This window comes from Muntiacus reevesi, chromosome 6, assembly GCF_963930625.1.
Source record: "Muntiacus reevesi chromosome 6, mMunRee1.1, whole genome shotgun sequence".
Lineage (NCBI taxonomy): Eukaryota > Metazoa > Chordata > Mammalia > Artiodactyla > Cervidae > Muntiacus > Muntiacus reevesi.
The window spans coordinates 63,181,070-63,201,440 of NC_089254.1; the positions used below are offsets into that span (position 1 = coordinate 63,181,070).

Sequence of the window (20,371 nt, forward strand, 5' to 3'; positions counted from 1 at the left end):
ATGACTGAACGACTGATCACGCACAGTTTGTTGGTAAGGCTAAATGATATGATGAATAGAAAGTGTTAGCTCAGTGCTTGGTATGGGGTAATTGTTCACTTATATTATTATTTTTATGCCCTGCTTTTTGTTGTAAAGCAAGGATGGGAAAGCACTGTGACTTTTCTACCTGTGCAATTCCATTGGAATCAGTTTCTTTTTCTTTTAAGGACAACTACCTATTTTGGGTGGCAGGTAGAGGTCTAAGAAAATAGACTCGTTTGGATTTTTTTTTCTTTTCTTGCATAAATGTGAGATATTCCTTCTCATTCTAGCAAACACCTAGAACAGTTTCTCCATTAAGCACAGAGATGCCTTGAGTCTTCCAGAAAGCTAGACTTTTGAGCTAACCTGGGCCTATTTCCCAGCTCTGAAAAGATGTCCTCCATGTAACCATGATGACACTTTATATAAATGGAAAAGGAGAAAAGAAGTTCCGTGCCTACCTGAGCACCGGACCCCTTGGGCAATGAGCCCCCACATGAAGTTGGCACAGTATTCACACCAGTGTGGGCCTCGGAACGTGTGGACCTGTGAGCCAAAACGAAGAAAAGTGTCAGAAAATTCAGTCACTCGGAGGCAGGTGGCCTTGGACATGAATGACACCATGAAACAAATGCCTGTGTGGGAGGAAGCATCCCTCGCTGGGCTTTTTCTTTCCAGTGACGTTGAATTGCAAACAGACCTGGAGAAAACAGAGATGCACTTTGAGTTCTGAAAATTCTCCACTGAGCCTCATGCCCCAAGCTAGAGCCAAAAAGGAATGTGGAAAAATGGTAAAATTACAGGGCCATGCCATCAGCTAAAGAATGAGACACTCACTACCCCTAAAAAGCACTACATGGACAAACTGAATTTAGCCTGAGCCGGTCGCTATAACCTGCATTTAGCTCAGCAAGTTCTAGAAGGCAGAACTCAATTACTGCGGCCTTTTGACCAAAGTTGTCCTATCTAGAGAAGTAGGAAATGGCAACCTACTCCAGTATTCTTGCCTGGAAAATTCCATGGACAGAGGAATCTGGCAGGCTACAGTCCAGTCCAGAGGGTTGCAAAGTCAGAAGTGACTTAGCACTCATGCATGCATAGGATAATTACAAGGTTCGAAGGCTTTAAGTCACTTCCAGAAGATGGATGGATGGCGTCACTGACTCAATGGACATGAGTTTGAACAAACTCCGGGAGTTAGTGAAGGACAGGGAAGAATAGTGTGCTGCAGTTCATGGGGTCACAAAGAGTCAGACACAACATAGCGACTGAACAACAACAAGAAAAGGCTTTTAAAAAAGGTAGAGGAGACTTCCCTGGTGGTTCAGTGGTTACGATTCTGTGTTTGCAACGCAAGGGGCATAGGTTCGATCCCTGGTCAGGGAACTAAGATCTAGCATGCCACATGGTGTGGCTAGAGCAAAACAAAACAAAGACGGGAGTTGACTCTGAAAATGAAGGCCACCCCGTGTAGCCTCTGAGTGTGTAAGCTGAAAGTTCCTTCTGATTGGCCAGAGTGCCAATATTGCCGGATGGTGCCCAACTCAGTTGTTAAATATTTTGAAAAAATCATGATGTAAAGATGGTCTTATTTCTAATTATTTACATACAACCTCCTGTGACAGGACTATGTATTAAGTCATGATTTAAAACAAAAGCAGAACAAAACAAAAATATATGTTCTCTGGCACCAGTAAGCATCAAGAAACAGAGTCAGGGGATGCCTTGAAAGCAAATGCGGTTGTGGTTGAGCCAGAAACCATCACAGGTAGTCTATCTGGGGGCACACATATCAATGTGAAGAGGTTTGGAATTTTTACAAAATTAAAATATCATGAGACTGTATGGTTTCTATAAGGACTTTCAAAGTTTTCAACCTCCATTAACAAATACAAGACATGCAGACAATATTATTTTTTTTTTTTAGAGACTGTGAGGCCTGAACAGGCCTATATAGTCAAGATGACAACTACAGCCACAATTTGTGAAGATGCTCATCAGAGCTCTACTTCAGAAAAAAATAGCATCACTTGGAGATCTTCATTTATTTACATATGCTAGTAACTGGGTGTATATAAAGTGACAAACAAAACAGACTTGGTTCCCTCCTAATGGCACTTACAGATTTGTCAGGGCAGAGAAAGTGATCAATTAGCCAGTCAAAAAGAGAAACTTCTGACCATGGTTTTATGCAATAAAACTATGTTATAATAGTCTTTTGGTATTGCAGTTTATCACATGCAAACTGCCCCCCATTATACTATTTCTGCTTTGAAACATGATAGGGGAAAAGAAAAACCTCTCAGAATTGTTTTGACTAAAATGGAGAATCGTGCTGCAAGGAAATGACACCAAGATATGACAAAGCAGCCCTTGTTGGAATGCAGAGACTCTATCTGAGGGAGCGCCTGCATTCTCTCGGAGCCAAAATACATGATTCATCGAGAGGCCCACTCATGTGAAACGTGGTTCTAAAAGAATTCCTCAGGAAAGTGTCCTACTGAAAGCTGAACAGTTTACAAATTAAGCAATCAAAGGCTTCTTAGTATTTTAGTAGAGATGCTCTAAAGCACCAGTCCTTTTTGGTACCAGGGACCAGTTTCATGGAAGACAATTTTTCCACAGACTCACAGGGGATGGTTCCAGGAAGATTCAAGTGCATTACATTTATTGTGTACTTTATTTCTATTATTATTATGTCAGCTTCACCTCAGATCATCAGGCATTAGATCCTGGAGGTGAGGGACTCCTGCTGGCTAATTAAGGCAACAAAGTTGATTGCTCATATACTGTTGAAGTTGCAAGGTTGATAAAATAATATGTAAAATAATATATCTCAAAAAGAAAGAAAAGAAAAAAAGGCATGGAAAATATTATAAAAGAAAAAATGAGGCTGCTACTAGAGAGATTTAGGAAAGGCCCCCATGTTATCCAAGACAGTCAGGAAGTCCTCTTTTGAAAGGGTGACCTCAAATTGCTTGAAGGAAGAGAAGAAATCCATTTGATGGGAGCTTTGAAGGGAGCATTTCAGGCAGAAGGAATCTATGGAGGCCCTACTGGAACAAAAAAGCTTGGTGTGACTGAAGAATTAGAAGGTCAGGGTGGCCAGAACACCAGAGTGAAGGGGATAGGAACTGGGATGAGGTTGAAAGTAGGACAGCACCTTGAAGGCTTTATGAACGAGTGTGGATTTGGTTGTGATCAAGTACAACAGGAAGTTCTTGGAGGACTTCAAGTAGGAAGATGATTTGTTTAAAAAAGATGTTCTGACCTCTGTGTTGAAAATAGAAGGAAGAGTATTAATAGTAGAAACGATTCAGCGACTAGGTAGTAGTTTTCAGTTGAGAAACGACAGAGGCCATGACCAGGATGTTGGAGGTAGAGATGGGAAGTGAATGGGTTTGAGATCTATTTTGAAGTTAGAATTTAAAGGACTTGATTGTAGAATAAACATGGGTCTGTGAAGGAGAGGGAAATCAAGATTGACTCCTATATTCTCGTTTTAGAAAGCAGGCAGATAGTGATGGCACTTGCTGAGATATGGAAGACATTCTTTTGCGAGAAATTCAAGAATTCAGTTTTGAGCAGTGAAAAAGTTAAATGCTGCTGAGATTCCAAGTGATAGAATTAAGCAGGAATTTACAGTGAATTCAATAGCTCACAGGAGGAGGAACTGGAGGTCTGCATTTGACCATCCTTGACAAATATATGGTATGTAAAATTGTGTGAATGGGGAAAATAAAACCTCTTAGAGATAGTAGAAAACGAAGAAAATAGAGCCCAATTCCAAGCCCTCGGTGCCCCAGCATTTGGAGAGAACCAAGAGAGTAAAGTGGTTCAGAAGTCAAGAGGTGAAGCGTGTTTTAGGGAAGGAGTGGTCAATTCCAGGCTGAATGCAGGAAAGAGGTCCAATTAATTGAGGGCTCAACTGTGACTCAGACATATGGAAGTCACTGGCAACTTTGACAAAAGAAGTCTCTGGATCACTGAGGGCAGAAGTCATTCTTGAGGGAATTGTGACAATAAGTGGGAGGCATGGAAGGAGAGAAATGTAGAGGCAAATTCATCATGAAGTTTGGCTGTGATGTCCAGCAGAGCAAGAAGAGAGCTCCAGGGAGGTAAGGAATGGGCCCTGGGAGGACTTTTTAAAAATAAAAGACAGGAGACATTCAGTTCAGTTCAGTTCAGTTCAGTTGCTCAGTTGTGTCCAACTCTTGGCAACCCCATGGACTGCAGCACACTGGGCTTCCCTGTCCATCACCAACTCCTAGAGCTTACTCAAACTCATGTCCATTCAGTCAGTGATGCCATCCAACCATCCCATCCTCTGTTGTCCCTTTTGCCTTCCGCCTTCAATCTTTCCCATCATCAGGGTCTTTTCAAAAGAGCCAGTCCTTTGCCTCAGGTGGCCAAAGTATTTGAGTTTCAGCTTCAGCATCAGTCCTTCCAGTGAATATTCAGGACTGATTTTCTTTAGGATGGACTGGTTAGATCTCCTTGCTGTCCAAGGAACTCTCAAGCGTCTTCTCCAACACCACATTTCAAAAGCATCAATTCTTCAGCACTCAGCTTTCTTTATAGTCCAACTCTCACATTCATACATGACTACTGGAAAAACCAAAGCTTTGACTAGATGGACCTTTGTTGGCAAAGTAATGTCTCTGCTTTTTAATATGCTGTCTAGGTTGGTCATAACTTTTCTTCCAAGGAGCAAGCATCTTTTAATTTTATGGCTGCAGTCACCATCTGTAGTGATTTTGGAGCCCCCCAAAATAAAGTTTCTCACTGTTTCTATTGTTCCCCATCTATTTGCCATGAAATGATGGAATCAGATGCAATGATCTTAATTTTCTGACTGTGGAGTTTTAAGCCATCTTTTTCACTCTCCTCTTTCACTTTCATCAAGAGGCTCTTTAGTTCTTGACTTTCTGCCATAAGAGTGGTGTCATCTGCATATCTGAGTCTATTTCTCCCAGCAATCTTGATTCCAACCTATGCTTCATCCAGTCCAGCATTTCTCACGATGTACTCTGCATATAAGTTAAATAAGCAGGGTGACAAATATATAGCCTTGACATACTCCTTTCCCAATTTGGAACCAGTCTGTTCCATGTCCAGTTCTAACTGTTGCTTCTTGACCTGCATACAGATTTTTCAGGAGGCAGGTGATGTGGTCTGGTATTCCCAACTCTTTGAAAATTTTCCACAGTTTGTTGTGATCCACACAGTCAAAGGCTTTGGTATAGTCAATAAAGCAGAAGTAGATGTTTTTCTGGAACTCTCTTCCTTTTTTGATGATCCAGTAGATGCTGGCAGTTTGATCTCTGGTTCCTCTGCCTTTTCTAAATCCAGCTTGAACATCTGGAAGTTCACAGTTCACATACTGTTGAAGCCTGGCTTGGAGAATTTTGAACATTACTTTTGCTAGCGTGTGAGATGAGTACAATCGTGTGGTAGTTTGAGCATTCTTTGGCATTGCCTTTGTTTGGGATTGGAATGAAAACTGACCTTTTCCAGTCCTGCTGGACACTGCTGAATTTTCCAAATTTGCTGACATACTGAGTGCAGCACTTTCACAGCATCATTTTTTAGGATTCGAAATAGCTCAACTGGTATTCCATCATCTCCATTAGTATTGATGCTTCTAAGGCCCACTTGACTTTGGGAGACATTTGGATATATTGTCAATGAGATTGATATGATAGGTAGAAGAGACTGGAGATTCAGAAAGGAAAGAAGCAAAAGAGTGATGATCCTGAAAGGCTGAGAGATGATAGGATTAAGGGCATATATAAAAGCAACATTCAAAAAGAGAAACAGTTGAGATCTTTCCAGAATTCCTAAGAGACACAAAACCTTCAGGTTAAAAAAAGCTAACTGAGTCTCAAACATGATGAATAAAAAGTGATTTAGACCTATACAGATGAGAGTGGAAGTACAGAACACTAAATAGACAAGCAAAATCCTCAAAAACAGGTTACCTGTGAAAGGACAGTAATCAGGTTGAAAACAGAATTCTCCTCAGCAAAAAGAGAAAAGTAAATTACAGAGTCATTTCATCAAAGTCCTCAGAGAAAATTATTGTCAACCTAACTTCTATATACAGTCAATTACCATTCAAAAGCAAGGGTGAAATAAAGATATTTTCAGACAAATGCCAAGAGTTTCCACTCACAGATCCTCACTCAAGATATACCTCGGGATTATATTATTCTGTAAGAAGCACATTGAACCTAGTGGGAAAGGACAGGATTCAAGAAGCCACAGTAAGCAAGAAAACTGGGAAACATGGGCCAATATAATCAAGCCTGTCTATAAAAACAATAACAAGATGACTAATTTCAGAGGACTTAAAAACAGGTTGAAAAAAATGACATGGAAGATTCAAACAGTAAAACAAAGAAACAAAAAAGGTTATTGTAGAATATAATGAAATAGAATGAAAAATTTTCAAAAGGATTAAAAAAATGGTGATTTTTTTTTTAAGTTTTACAAAATAGGCAAACCTTAGGGAATTGATCAAGATAAAAGGCACAAACAGTAAAGGAAAGGACATAATTGCTGCTGCTATAATGACGTAGAACAAAACCTTGAGGACTTTCTACCCACAAAATTAGAAGTTATGTGAAATGGATAATTTATTAGAGAATATAAATTATCAAAAATGACTCAAAATAATATAAAAAAACCTAAATTCACTTATACCTATTAAATAATTAAGTCTAATAGCCACCGATTCCAAATAATCTTGTTAGATTTAACCAACTTTTAGAAAACAATTTCTAGCCAATACAAACTATTATAGAGGAAAAAAAAAAAGTTCCACAGTCACTTAATGAAGCTAATATAATCTTGATTAGAAAACCATATGAGAATGATACATAAAAGTAAAATCATACATCTATTCAATTATGAGCATAAATGTAAAAATCCTTTAAAAATCCTACTGAAAGTAGCATTATGTTTAAATGTCATGACCAAGGGAGGGTTTATTTCAGGGATTTAAGGTAGTTGACGTGTTATTAGAATTCATAAGAATAACAAGAGAAAAAAATCGTTTTAAAAAATAGAATATCAGCAGTTAACAAAATTCAATACCTGTTCATAGTAATAGCACTTAGCATACTAGGAAATGAGGGAACTTTTCCAAAAATGGTTGATTAAAGATGTCTATGATATGCACATGACAAACATCACATTTAAATATAAAAAATTAGAATAATTTCCTTAAAAGTCAGCAGAAAGATAAGGCTGCGTGCTATAACAGCTTCTCTTGGGCATTATCCTTCTGAGTTTTAGCCAGCATACTAAAACAACACAAAGAAATACACCATATGTAACTGGAAGAAAGAACAAGGCTATCAAGTTTACTTAATATAAGAGCAATAACAAGAAATCAGTATATATCAGCAGTTACTCATTTTGTTAAACCATAAAAATTAAAGACTCCATTCACAGCATCAGGAATAATCTAATATCATTAATAACATAAGTAAGGAGATATTCTATATTCATGTATGACAATGCTCAATACTGTAAATATATAAATTATTTTCCAAATGAAGCTTTAAATCCAATGCAGTTTCAAAGTCTTCATAATGCTTTCCCCCAAATTGACAAGATGACCCTACAACCTACATGGAAGAATAGAACAGAAAGAAGTAGCCATGATAATTTTGAATAAGTAAAAGAATGTAAGAAAATATATTCAACTATATTTCAAGACTTCTATAGTTAAAAAAAGTAAAGCACCAGGCAGCATCATGCAGTATAAACAAACCAGTGGAAGAGAGAGGAAATGACAGAAACCAAATTACACATACATGGAGACTTGGTATTTCTCAGAAATGGCATTACACATTAGTAGTGGAAGGATGTCAGAGAGAGGAATTATTTCCCAGTTCATCCACCTATCCACCCACTCATTATTCACTCATGTATTTGGTACTTAACTGCTGATAGCCTACTTTGAAACGGTACTTTACTAGTCCTCGGAAATACAAGGTAAAAATAGATCAGAGGAACACAGACCTTCCTGCACTCAAGAATTTCACCTACAAGAATAATCAGGCAACACAAATAAGTACCTTGTGGTAGTTAGTATACTGTGTGAGAGTAATAAATTCTTCCTGAGAAGGCTGGGGAAAATGATATTTGAATTGGATTTTGAAGGATGGATAGGAGTTCACTAGACTGGACTGATGGGACACTGATGATGTTGACTGGGGAGGCAGATAACTTGGGGAGAACATTCCAAGAAAAGGAAACAGCACAACTAAAGGCCAATGAAGGTGAGTTTGACTTTTTAAAGGCATTCTTTTCTTGTAGGTCATGCAAGAGAAAAAAAAGGGAGTGAAAAATTCTTATCTGGAACACCTCCCATAGTTGAAGAAATCACACGGGAAATAACTACACACCTTAGGGTAAAAATAAAAATGCAATATTTAGGAATTGGGAGAGAAGCTATTATATAGTGTTTACTATCCATTGACAAGATGGAAACTAGTTGACTGAATGCTTCAGGAAGTCCAGGACATGCTAATCATAAATTTTCTAAAAGTTTTGCTATATTTAAAAAATAATTATTCAACAACATCCTTTCCCTTCAATGATGTATCCCCACTGCCTTCCATCCCATTTCTTCAGTCAAACAAATGCAGGCAGGCACTTCTGAATGGCAAATAGCTCTATTTATTGTCCCCACCAATACACATTCCCCAGAAATCGGCAAAATGGTGACAGAAAGGAATGTAAAGTTAGTTAAACATTATTTTAGGCCCACTGCCTAATTTCCTCTTTGTGATGGGCTGTTGTTTATTTTCATGGCGGATAGATTGTTCGGATTTCTTCTGGGTTCACAAGGACAATCTCTAGACAGTAGGTGGCTATATGTAAATGCTGAGGGTACGCTCTCTGGACTCCTCTAATTTGGGATTGAATTATGATTTTTATTCTCCCATTGAAATGCCCCATATCTTGAAAAGTCAGTGATCAGCTTTTTCCATTCTCTGAGTGATATTGATTTTCAAGAATATCTTTTCAGAAAAAAAGAATATTTTGCAAACTTTAGGGCAGTAACTAAAATACCCTAGACAGGAAGAAAATACCCCAGACAGGAAGAATGTCTGTCCAAGACTATTATACTAGGCCTGGTCTGCCTGGAATTAAAAAACCACACCAAACAGTAAAAGATGATATTATAGGAGATAAGGTCTGTTTGACAAATATCCCAGGAATAGCCACCCAGTAAAAACAAGAGCAAGCAGAGTTGTCAAGAAAAATCTCAGGCGTTTAGTGAGTATCCCCCGACTTGGCTCTTTCTCAATGAGCAGGATGTTATTTGTCTCATATCTGCTGAATCTGGAAAACAGTATTCCCTGGTGATTTCATAACAAGTCTGTTTTGATGGGTCAGTGTAGACACCGCCCAAGTGTATAACCAGCTCAGCCCAGTTCTAGACCGTAAGAAACGAAAGTGCTCTTCATGATGTGCTACAGCTGAGAAATTTTGCTTTTCCTTATCAGTACACATCAGGGTCTGTCAACCTTGGCTCTACTGACATTTGGGACTGGTAAGTTTTCACGCACTGTCGGGCGGTCAACAGCATCCTCAGCCTTTACCTAACAGATACCAGTAGCAACCGCTCAGCTGGACCAACCACAGATGCGTCCAGATAGTGCGACGTATGCTCTGGGGACAAAGTAACCCTGATAGAGAGCTGTGGGTACCGACTAAAACCATATCACCTCAGTTTGTCATTTTTATTACTTATATTATAACTTTTTTCTTACACTTTTATTTGAAAAGGACTCATGGATCAAAGGCAGTTTTTTCTTAACTGCTTTATATGCATAGAAGAGGGGGCTGGGAGACTAAAGTCAACTTCTGGCTACAAGTCTCTGGACCCAGGGCTCTTCTAGTTGAGCTTTTCCCTAGAGTTCCCTGGGCTGGAGGACAGACAGCTTGTCCATGGTCACCCAGATGGTCAGCAGCACTTGCCTCCCACTCTCAGCCAAGGGTTTTTCCTATAATCGACTGCATTTCCCATCATCATGTGACACTGAATTTGTATGAGAAATTAGGTGAAACTTTGGACTTTTCCCTCTTGCACTATCAGATGAAATACTGGCCTTGAAGTGAACCTTTTCAGATGCAGGAACATAGCCAAGGGGAATCACTGGGGCTGTGACCGAAGACTCTGGGTTTTCCTGCAAGGCCAGCTGAGCAGATATCCCCAGCACTGAGCCCCCAGATGCATCCATTCAGCAGCTGTTCTAATACATTTAAAATAGGATTTTCATTTCTGAAACATTAATTGTTGCCACAAAACTTTGGGGGAGTCTCCCCATTGATATGGTAAGAGATCCTTGTGCCTGCTGACTTCCTCTCAGATTGATGAAGGCATCTGCACCCACATCCTTTGACACTTATCTGTTCAAAGCCGACCAGGTCCCCCGTTGTCGATTGCAAGTGTTTTTCAGCCTTGGCACTACTGACATTGGGGCCAATGACCCTTTGTGGTGGGGACTGTCCTGGCCCTTGTAGGATGTTTAGCAGCATCTCTGGCCTCTGCTAGACTCCAGTCACGAGAATGAGAAATGTCTCCAGACACTGCCAGATGTGCCCTGGGAGCACCACTGCCTTGTCTGAGAACCACCTAGCAAAGGAAGAGCGCACATTCCTATGTCATCACTATCTTTCTCATGCCTGGCAGTGCCTGGCACATACTTGGCCCTCAGTCTGTATTTGCTGAATTAAAAAAAAAAATGTGTCTAAATAGTTACCTCTTCTTAGAACGTTTAGTCATTTAGAATAGTCCCTTTGAATGATACGTTCTTGGCATAAAACAAACTCAATATAAAATTAATAACAACCAAGCATTTTATATGGGCCAGACTTGTTAATAAATAATTTAAAATAGTAGAACATCTTGGCCAAGCCACTTCCCTGGTGTGAGGCCTAAGCAAGGAGTCTCTGTTGGGTTTGCTGTCAAAGACTATTTTCTTTGCAGCAGGCTCTGCTGGTTTAAAAAGGATTTATAATGACAGTATCCCAATATTTACATAAAATCATGTCAAGGAGGTATAAGATAAGGTTTAAGTTAGACTCTGCCAGTCAGAGAGAGCACTCACCTATGTGAGAACCTTGTCCAAAAGCTTTTTCCTCAACTTGGCCAAAATTCCATGAATGAAATTCCATTGGGAAAAGGCATTATGCTGCTGGTCTCAAAAGGACTAGTTAAAACATGACTACTGGCACTTTCCTGGTGGTCCAGTGGTTAAGACTTCACCTTCCAATGCAAGGGGTGTAGGTTTAATACCACATGCCTCATAGCCAAAAATCCAAAACATAAATCAGAAGTAATACTGTAACAAAAATTCAATAAAGACTTTAAAATAGAATATATACTTAAAAAAAATAAAAACAGATCACTAGATTAAATAAGCTGTCATTTTCAAGAACAAGCCCTTTTAAAGCTAAGCATCAAAAATAAATAAATAAATAAATAAAGCTAAGCATCTACTACCTGTAAAGTAATAGTAAATCTTGGTGAATCACAGAAGAAAGGGTTTCTATGCAACCTACCAGGTTGGTTTGACAGGTGCTATTTCAAATGAATCATAATGTGTAGCCTATTTGTAGAACTGGGGAAGGAGAAGCTAAGATCTAGAAACTAGGGCTTGTAGGTCTCAACAGGGTGGGTCCATGAAGTGACTTGGCAGACAGGAACAGGAGGCAGGAAAGAACTAATCCAGGGGTAAAGGGTGGAGAGTTTGCCAGACACAAACCTCATTTACCTTGCAGGTTCGCTGAAGGCTAGTCCTATCAGTAGCTCCAACATGGCACAACAGCAATGGGTAAACTTCATAAAAGATGGAACCAAAAGTATAGGTGACAAGGCTAACTTGTGCTGCAGAGCACCTAGGCTGTCAGATAATAATATTAAATAGTAACATCGAGGCTCAGGACAGCTTCATGACTTCCTTCAAGCAGAACCCAACGGAAGCAGTTGGACTTTGTTACGAAACTGGAAGTGGAATTCTTCAAAACAAGGAGGAAAGGATTACAGCTGACATCTCCAGCCCTCTACCTGGAAGGATTCCTTTCTTTCACATATAACCTGGATACCACCCATCCTCCAGACATCCTATAGCCCCATTCATGTATTTACATTGGGGTGGGGGGTTTGACCTCCATGGGCAAAGTTACCTGAGCAAAGCAGACACTTGGTCCAAATCAGGCTAGTCTGATTCTTTATGGAAATTTAGAATTGGGATTTTGTGGCTGGTCTTTGTAATACACAAACCAGAGAGTTAGCATCAGCCATACTGTGCAGACCATATGGACTAAGATGTTTTTGTGCAGGGAGAGAATAATGAAGCTGTTATCCAGAGAGTAGAAAGCAATGAAGGGATGGGAAGGGAGAAGGAGAGAAAGGAAGGAAGAGAGGGGAGGAGGGGGCAGAGAAACTGAGCCCAGGTATACCCCCAGCTCCTGCTTCCTCGTTGCCTAGTTCTAAACAGTCCCTGGGGGCTCCATGAGACTTGCCTATTTCACTTAAGATGGTATCAAGGGGTTCTAAAAATTATAACGGCCAGACAATTGTAGGAAGTAGGTTGAAAGTAAAAGTTGCTCAGTCATGTCCGACTCTTTGCGACCCCATGGACCATACAATTCATGGAATTCTCCAGGCCAGAATACTGGAGTGGGTAGCCTTTCCCTTCTCCAGGGGACCTTTCCAACCCAGGAATCAAACCGGGCTCTCCTGCATTGCAGGCAGATTTTTTACCAGCTGAGCCACAAGGGAAGTCCAAGAATACTGGAGTGGGTAGCTTATCCCTTCTCCAGCGGATCTTCCTGACCCAGCAATCGAACTAGGGTCTCCTGCATTGCAGGTGAATTCTTTACCAACTGAGCTATCAGGGAAGCCCTAGGAAGTAGATTAAAATGATGCGGCTTCATAGCCCTCTTGGAGCAGAAGCCATATTTTCTTCATAAAGTCTAGTATCTCCAAGCCTACTTATTAAGCCTCATGTTGAGTTCCTTGTTTTATATTCAAGGTGATGAAGCTTGCCTTCCCTTTGAATTGTTCCCTCCAGACTTGCTTCTGCCAAAACAGCCTTTTCTGATCATAAAACAAAAGAAACAAAACTCACAACTGTTTCTGAAGCCACTGTCTGCCTGTGACAAAGCGCAGGTGCAAAGTCCAGCTGCCTTGTTCCCTAGGCACCCAGAAGCTGGACGAGGACAGTTGATGGGCCCCTGCACACCCGTGAGAACACCCGTGAGAACACAGGGCAGGCAAAATACCGGGGAGAGAGGGCTGGCATGTTTTATGAAGTCAGCAAGGATGAGGAAAAGAGGGGCTTGCAAGTGGGAAGCAAAAGTGGCTAGTTCCAAAGCAAATGGTCACTCCACTGATGAAAATGTGGAAACTGAGGACAGAGATAGAAACCATCAAGGAGCCACAAAACCCAGACAGGGAGGCGGTGATGCTGCCACATCCTAGACGGGTGTCCCAGCCATGGCACCAGGACACACTCTCAGCCTCCTGACCTCGTCCTGGCGCCCAGGGTCTTAGGAGTGGGAGGCGAGTTTAGAAGACGTGTGCTGCTTGAGCACACATATATGCAGTGTACCACGGGAATAGGATGCTGCTCTGCAGCCTCGTCTGTGGAGTGTGGGGACAGAAAAGGGTAAGGCGGGCAACTGTTTAACTTAAATCCAGACAAGGCCATTTTTGAGAGGCACCACACAGGAAGTTGGGACAGCAAGAATAAACCTGGGCACATGGGCAAGATCCTGGGAGGCTGGCACAGCCAGATCCTCTGACCACATGGGGAATGAGAGCTGGCTGGACATGCCTGGATCTGGCCTCCGTCTCCCCGGCATAGGTGGTGACCCTGGCACGGACCGCTGCCCACTACCAGAAAGGGCTGGAGCACAACTAACGTGAGCCCTGAATGAAAGCAAACTCTGGGGCGGGAAGTGAGGAAGGAAAGTGCAAGCTTAGGTGAACAGGGTGGGGAGATGCCTGCTACACATGCTCGCCACATATTCACTGGCAGTCCACTCTGGGCCAGGCCGTGATCAAGACACTGGGGTTTCTGCAGAAAGTAAAACAGACAAAATCTCTGTCTCCACCCCTTTCTCCCTACCCAGGAAGGTGTTTCTCTCTGATAAGGGGAAAATGCATCAATACATGTGTACTATGTCAGCTGGTGTTCAGTGATAGGGATGAAAGTAAAGTTGGCAGAGGGCTAGGAAGGGATGGACAGGGGACAGAAGGGAATGAAGGGCAGATGGGCAGGCAGGACTGGGGGAGGGGTGGGGAACACAGGTGAGGTTGGGGTGGGGTGGTCTGCTCTCCAATGTTTAGAACTTTTTGGACCTCTGCTGTCCATCCATATTCCATATAGGGAGGAAAGATGTCCCTCAAGTGGCCTAGGTAGAGAGAGCTTTCAGAAGAAGGAGTGAGTGACGTACATACACATGCAGCCTTGGGAGGCTGAGAGCATGAGCCAGCTGAGTGGAAAAAGGGCCCGTGGGTCGGCATTCTGTGACCATCCAGCCCACCCCAGCTGACTCTCCAGACGTGCAGTGAGCACCTCTGTCTCCTGGATCCTCTCTTTCCTGCACCCGGTTTGCCCCTGGCTCATTTCTGACTCCCAAGCTCTGATTCATGTCTTTGCACTGTCTGGAATGCTCTTTCAGTTTTTAATTACATCTTGTTGACCAGGGAAGAATAAAGAGATGGTAAAAAAAAAAAATAAAGTAAGAGGGGCAAGAAGAAGTGAAGGTAGAAAATAAGAAATACAGAGCTAGCTACACACCAAAATGCAAGGAAGATGAGAGACACAAAAAGATGAACAATAAAATAATAATAGAAGGCAAGTTTACTGGGTACCAATGACCTTCAGTGATTTACACGTATTCATTTTTATTTACTTATTTATTTTAATTGGAGGCTAGTTACTTTACAATATTGTGGTGGCTTTTGCCATACATTGACATGAATCACCCATGGGTGCACATGTGTCCCCCATCCTGAACACCCCTCCCAGTTTCCTTCCCATCCCATCCCATCGCTCAGGGTTGTCCCAGTGCACCAGCTTTGAGTGCCCTGTTTCATGCATCTTAAACCTTACAACACTCCCATTTTACAGATGAGGAAACGGAAGCTCAGAGAATTAAGCTCCTTGCCAAGGAGCATGTTGTGGCCAGTGGCACCAAGCTGGCCACAGCTACCTCATTATTGCTCTAAGTGTGGAAAGAAAGACAGTTATCCAGACTGATGGGGTTGAGGGGTTCTTGAAGGTTTCAGAGCTCAGCCACAAGGTGTTCTTAGGGCAGACCCTGTAAAACAGAGCTATTCTACCTACAGAGAGTGCCTCTTTCAGTCCAGTAGATAAACAGAGATGCAGATATAAAACATGTTAAATAACAGAATGCTTTCTCTGTTTATCAGACAGACAGCTTTCATTGTAGAGAGGAGCCTATTAATTTCACCATTCCTCCAACAAATACTCTTAGTTTCTAATATGTATAAGTAATCCTGAGAATTTGACATTTAAACCAGCAACAAGTGCATTTGTATACATGTTGAAAAGTATGTAATTATTGCATGAAATGAGGAGCAACTTTAATTTGCTTCCAAAAGCTTTTGTTTCCAGAGCAGAATTTCAGTTTTTCCCAGACACACTTTGCTTGGAAATCAAGGGCAGTAGATATGCCCTCAGGAGCACTGATGGGAGCCTTCTCAAAGAAGGGAGTGGGAGGGGTTCCATCCTCAACCAAGTCAGGAGTTTCTAGCCATTGCTGTTTTTAAAAATTGTTATTATTGAGACTTCCCTGGTGGTACAGTGGTTAAGATTCCTTGCTCCCAATGCAGGGGGGATGGGTTCAATCCCTGGTCGGGGAACTAAGATGCTATATGGCAAGGTCAAAATACAAAAAAATTGCAATTATTGCATTATTTTTTAAAATGTGAAGTACAGTTGAGTTACAAAGATGTCTTAGTTTCAGGTGTATGGCAAAGTGATTCTTTTCATTATAGCTTATCTATTCATTGCTTGTGATGAAGCTCCTGGGGAGAGGGAGGAAAGGGCTTTTCATTCAGGCAATAGTCCTGATGGGAGCAAAAAAAAATCTTGCTCTGAAGTGAGGCATCAAGATCTGCTGGCAGATTCAAGTCTCTGGTAGGAGGCCTCTCAATGAGAATGCAGACAGGGCCTAGCATAGCTTATTTGTTGATAAGCATGAGAATGTGATTACTTGTTCTTTTTAAACATTTACTCTATGCCAGACACATAATATTCTCAAATAATAACCCAACTTACAAATCAAGACAGTTTCAGAACAAAGCCTATTAGAAATGAATATAAATAAAAACTTACTGCAAAATTAATATAAAACAGATTCCAGGCAGATGTCAGGGGCCTTTGATAAGCACTTTCTTTCTTTGGTTAGGTCATGTTACTAAAACCTTACTGCTCTATTTATAGCAGGAACCTACTTTTAGAATGTTCTTCTAAAGACCATGCAGAGTTGCCACTTAACGTTGGTTGTGGGTGGGGGTGGGGGATGAGGAGAGGGCTGAATGAGGATGAAAGGGGCCAGGAGTGACAGAGGGAGCCCACCCCTCCTGCCCCAGCCGCTCATTCTTAAGGACAGTGGCACGAGCAGTACCATTGAAAGCCACAATCATCTGACACGGCACTCAAGGGTCTGCTATGTCTCAGAGATGTCTATTTAAAACACGAAGAGAAACGGTCCTGTCTGGCTTGCATTCCCCTCTGACAACTCATCCGTCTCTGCTTTCTTTTCTCTCAATAGCAGTAAGTTAGAAAAGATATTGTCAATAGAGACAGACTTTTTAAACAAACATTTAAAAAGCTGTTAGTGTTCTTCAGTAATAATTAACACAGATCATGTTAGCAACAGAACTACTTGAGAAGATAAGGTTCAACTATCCTTTTGGTTTAAATGTTTTTATGTCTCATGCAGAGATCTAAGATGAAAAAAAGACTGAAATTAATTTTGAAGTACCAATCTACTAAATATACTTGTGTGTTCTTCGCACAAACTCAGACACAGTATCTATAGAGGGAAGCTATTCCATGCAAACATATATTGCAATAGAGCAAAAGTCCAGCTGGATATTAAAGCCAAAAGAATCAGAATTTTCAAGAGGAAGGAAAAAAAAATGGCAAGTCCAAGACCCATCCTCCCATTCATGGTAGTGCAAATACAGGAGGCAAAGGATCAGGAATTTCTGCCAGAAGTCAGAAAAATACTTTCTTAAAATTAAAAAAAAAATTTAATTAGGGTAAAGATAGAAAAGAGGAAAAAGAAAAAAAACATAAATTAGACCTGTCACTATTCAGTGATGCCCCAAATTAGAATTGTCACTACTCAGTGGTGGGAGAAATAACAAGAGCCTTGGCATGGGTAAGGACCTATCTAATGCAATTCTTCACTCTCATGCTAAATACAGAGGGCTGGATAACTCCATGCCTCAGTTCAATTATAGCATGCAAATGTCTGAGCTCCTTGCTTTCTAAAAACAGAAGCAGGGCAAACAGACCAAATGAACACAAATGTATATTTAATAGACACAATCTGTCTGCATGAAGGATAGGAAAGCAACAGAATGAACTAGGTTTTCTTGGTCACTTCTGACAAATGGTTCTCCAATTCCAAAAGTTTCTTGGGCTACTGACCCTAAAGGAAAAAGAATTTTAAAAAAGAATACAATTTATATTTAGCTGCTCCTGTCTCTTCTTCCTAGATCCTTCATCTCCATTCTCTCCAACTTCCACACTGTCAGCCCCTGTGCTGGTGTAAAACCTCTAACTCTGTCCTGTCTCTCCTGCACTTAAGGGCATCTCAAACCAGGCAATTTGGCATCAGAACCTCCTCCCAGCCTTTCTTGGAAAACACATCAGGGCAAAGGAAACAGGCCATAATTTTCTGACGGCAGGCCGTTTCTCCAAGTGCTAGTCTGAAATGAAGATAGTGGTATTTCCAGTTTATAAATACACATGGGAAAATCCACTTAACCCCCCGCCAGCTCTTCGTATCTTTTTGTTTGGTCTGGTGAGCAAGACCAAGGCTGGGACCAGAAGGAGCTTGGCAAGGCTGCCAGGGCGCCCCCTGCACCTCGAGCACAAACAAAAGCTACTGGATGGTATCTCCCGTCATCATTTGCTTTCACAGCTGTCTACACATAAACCCAAAGAGTTAGCATCCCTGAAAACAAAAGACAAAACACAATGTGTGAAACGGGCAACTGTTTCCACTTGCTCACAGATAACAATATTCTTTACTGCTACTCCGAGTGGAAAAGTACCGCTTGATATTCACCAGATGACCTCTAAATGCCAAAGACTGGGCATGCTCTGTTTTTCTTTCACTGGACATGGGAATGTGGAGAGGAAATGGGCCGAATTCATTAGAACTCAGTTAACATACCTAGAGGTGTTTCTCAGCATTAGCATCAAGCAAATTGCTTTCTGAAACCTCCTGTTTGATTTGATTCAGAGCAAGCAACTCAATGTGGAAAGCAGAAAATCTGCCGTCTCGTGACTCTACCAAAGCCCAGACAGAAACCATGGCCTGGAGCTCTCCACCTCTCCTTTAATAACAGAAGAAAGGATGCAGAGGTTCGCTTACCTTAAAGTTGTGTGTCTTCTCATAGTTGAAGTGGTTGTCGTTGTGTGTGAGGGCGGCCCTTCGAACCAGGGAGGAGATCTGTGGACAGGCAAAGAGTTTGAGAGGGGGCCAGAGAAAGGCGCCTTTGACTCCCACCTTCACCCCCAAGGCCACGGCCAGGAGCTCCTGGCGTTTTCTGCCTGGCTTAGGCTTCCGAACCACAGCACACTTCTTCTCATTCTCCAGCCACAGTTCCTCAGAGAACATAGTGACCAGACCCCAGATCTTTCTGGTTTCCTCTGCGGAGTCTGGGCAGCGCAGCGCCGTCAGATTTTTTGAACCGCGGCTAATGTTAGGCAGCAGATTCGAGGCAGCTGCGTTCTGTCTGCAGAGGCCTGGGGCATGTGACCTGGAAGGGCCGGTTTGAGTGATGGAGAGGGCTCTGCATCTGAATAAGGACAGGCCTGTTTTGTTCTGTGTTATTTCTTAAGGCCGACGTGTGCCTGGAACAATAGCACACATTCATGAGCGCAGCACCCCCCAGAAGCTGTATCCAGTCAGCCCCTGAGGAATCAATGGAGGAGGCAGGGGCTGGCCTCTTTATTCCTCCTGCCACAGCGCATTGCAAAGGAGAGACCTCAAATACTCGCTCGCATATTTCACACACACACACACACACACACACACACACACACACACTCACACACACCCAACCAACCAACTCTGATCTTCAAAGCCTGAGGCTGTATCCAATTATTCTGGGGCTCTGAACCCCATTCTGGGCTGAATTCCAGCAGATTAAACCTTTAAACCCTAATGACTGTTTAATCATATAGGGGATAAAGCCTGCATCTCTTTAAAAAAAAATGCCCCAGCACTTGAAAGCTTAATTTTTATTCTCATGCTTACATTAAATTAGAACAGTCTGACCACTGAATGGGGCATACAAGAACTGTATATAGTGCTTCAGCTCTGGGATCTACAGTTACAAGTTTAAAATAATAGAGAGGATTTCTTGCCCCAGGATATCCCCATCGTCCCCGCAACCCACCACAAACAACCCCTCCCATACAAAGAAGACAGTATTCCTTAACAAAAACTAAAACATCATATTTTTTTTTCTTTCAAATAAAACATTTTCAATGTTAACTCTGTTAGCATCCAAGCTAATGCCCTCCTGGCTCTTAAAAGCATCATCTGTTTGATGGTCTCTCTCGGGACCCTGGTTTTTTGGTTCCAGGTCTCTGCATTAATAGAAGTGAGGAAATCATTATCTCTTAATGAGTACTCCTAATCTGTTGGCAAAGTTTAATGCAGCTAATGCCAGACAATAAAATCAATGCTTTTGGAACTGGAAAGCAAGAACGTGGATGGCTGGACCATGATGCAGATGGGACTGTCCATGAATTTCATCTCCTCCTCTATGTGGCCCCACATGCCAGCCCTTCCAAGCAGCCATGGGGAGAGTAACAAAACATCATTCTTTTCCTTGTGTAATTCTTTATTCCTGGCAATTAAATTCTAACTTGGTTCAGATGTCCTGCCTCTCATTTCACTTCCTTTTAACTTCTGGTAATAATAATAATCAATTTTTATATTGGGCTTTTGAACACATTAACTTGTTAAGCCATTCAAGATTCAGAATGTGTTAAGTGCACTGACTCATTTAATCTGCAGCTCATAATTTGCAGCT

At 41.6% G+C, this 20,371-nt stretch overlaps 1 protein-coding gene across 1 annotated transcript in view; it reads right to left on the reverse strand.

Annotated features, from left to right (window-relative positions):
• The window catches only part of CHN2 (chimerin 2), a 322,964-nt gene that overhangs the window by 22,133 nt on the left and 280,460 nt on the right, over positions 1 to 20,371 (reverse strand). Inside the window, exons 7-8 of the mRNA XM_065938728.1 lie at positions 18,700 to 18,777; positions 486 to 570 (exon numbers count right to left, since the gene is read on the reverse strand). Of these exons, the coding sequence (XP_065794800.1) occupies positions 486 to 570; positions 18,700 to 18,777 (163 nt within the window). The remainder of the gene's footprint in view (positions 1 to 485; positions 571 to 18,699; positions 18,778 to 20,371) is intronic.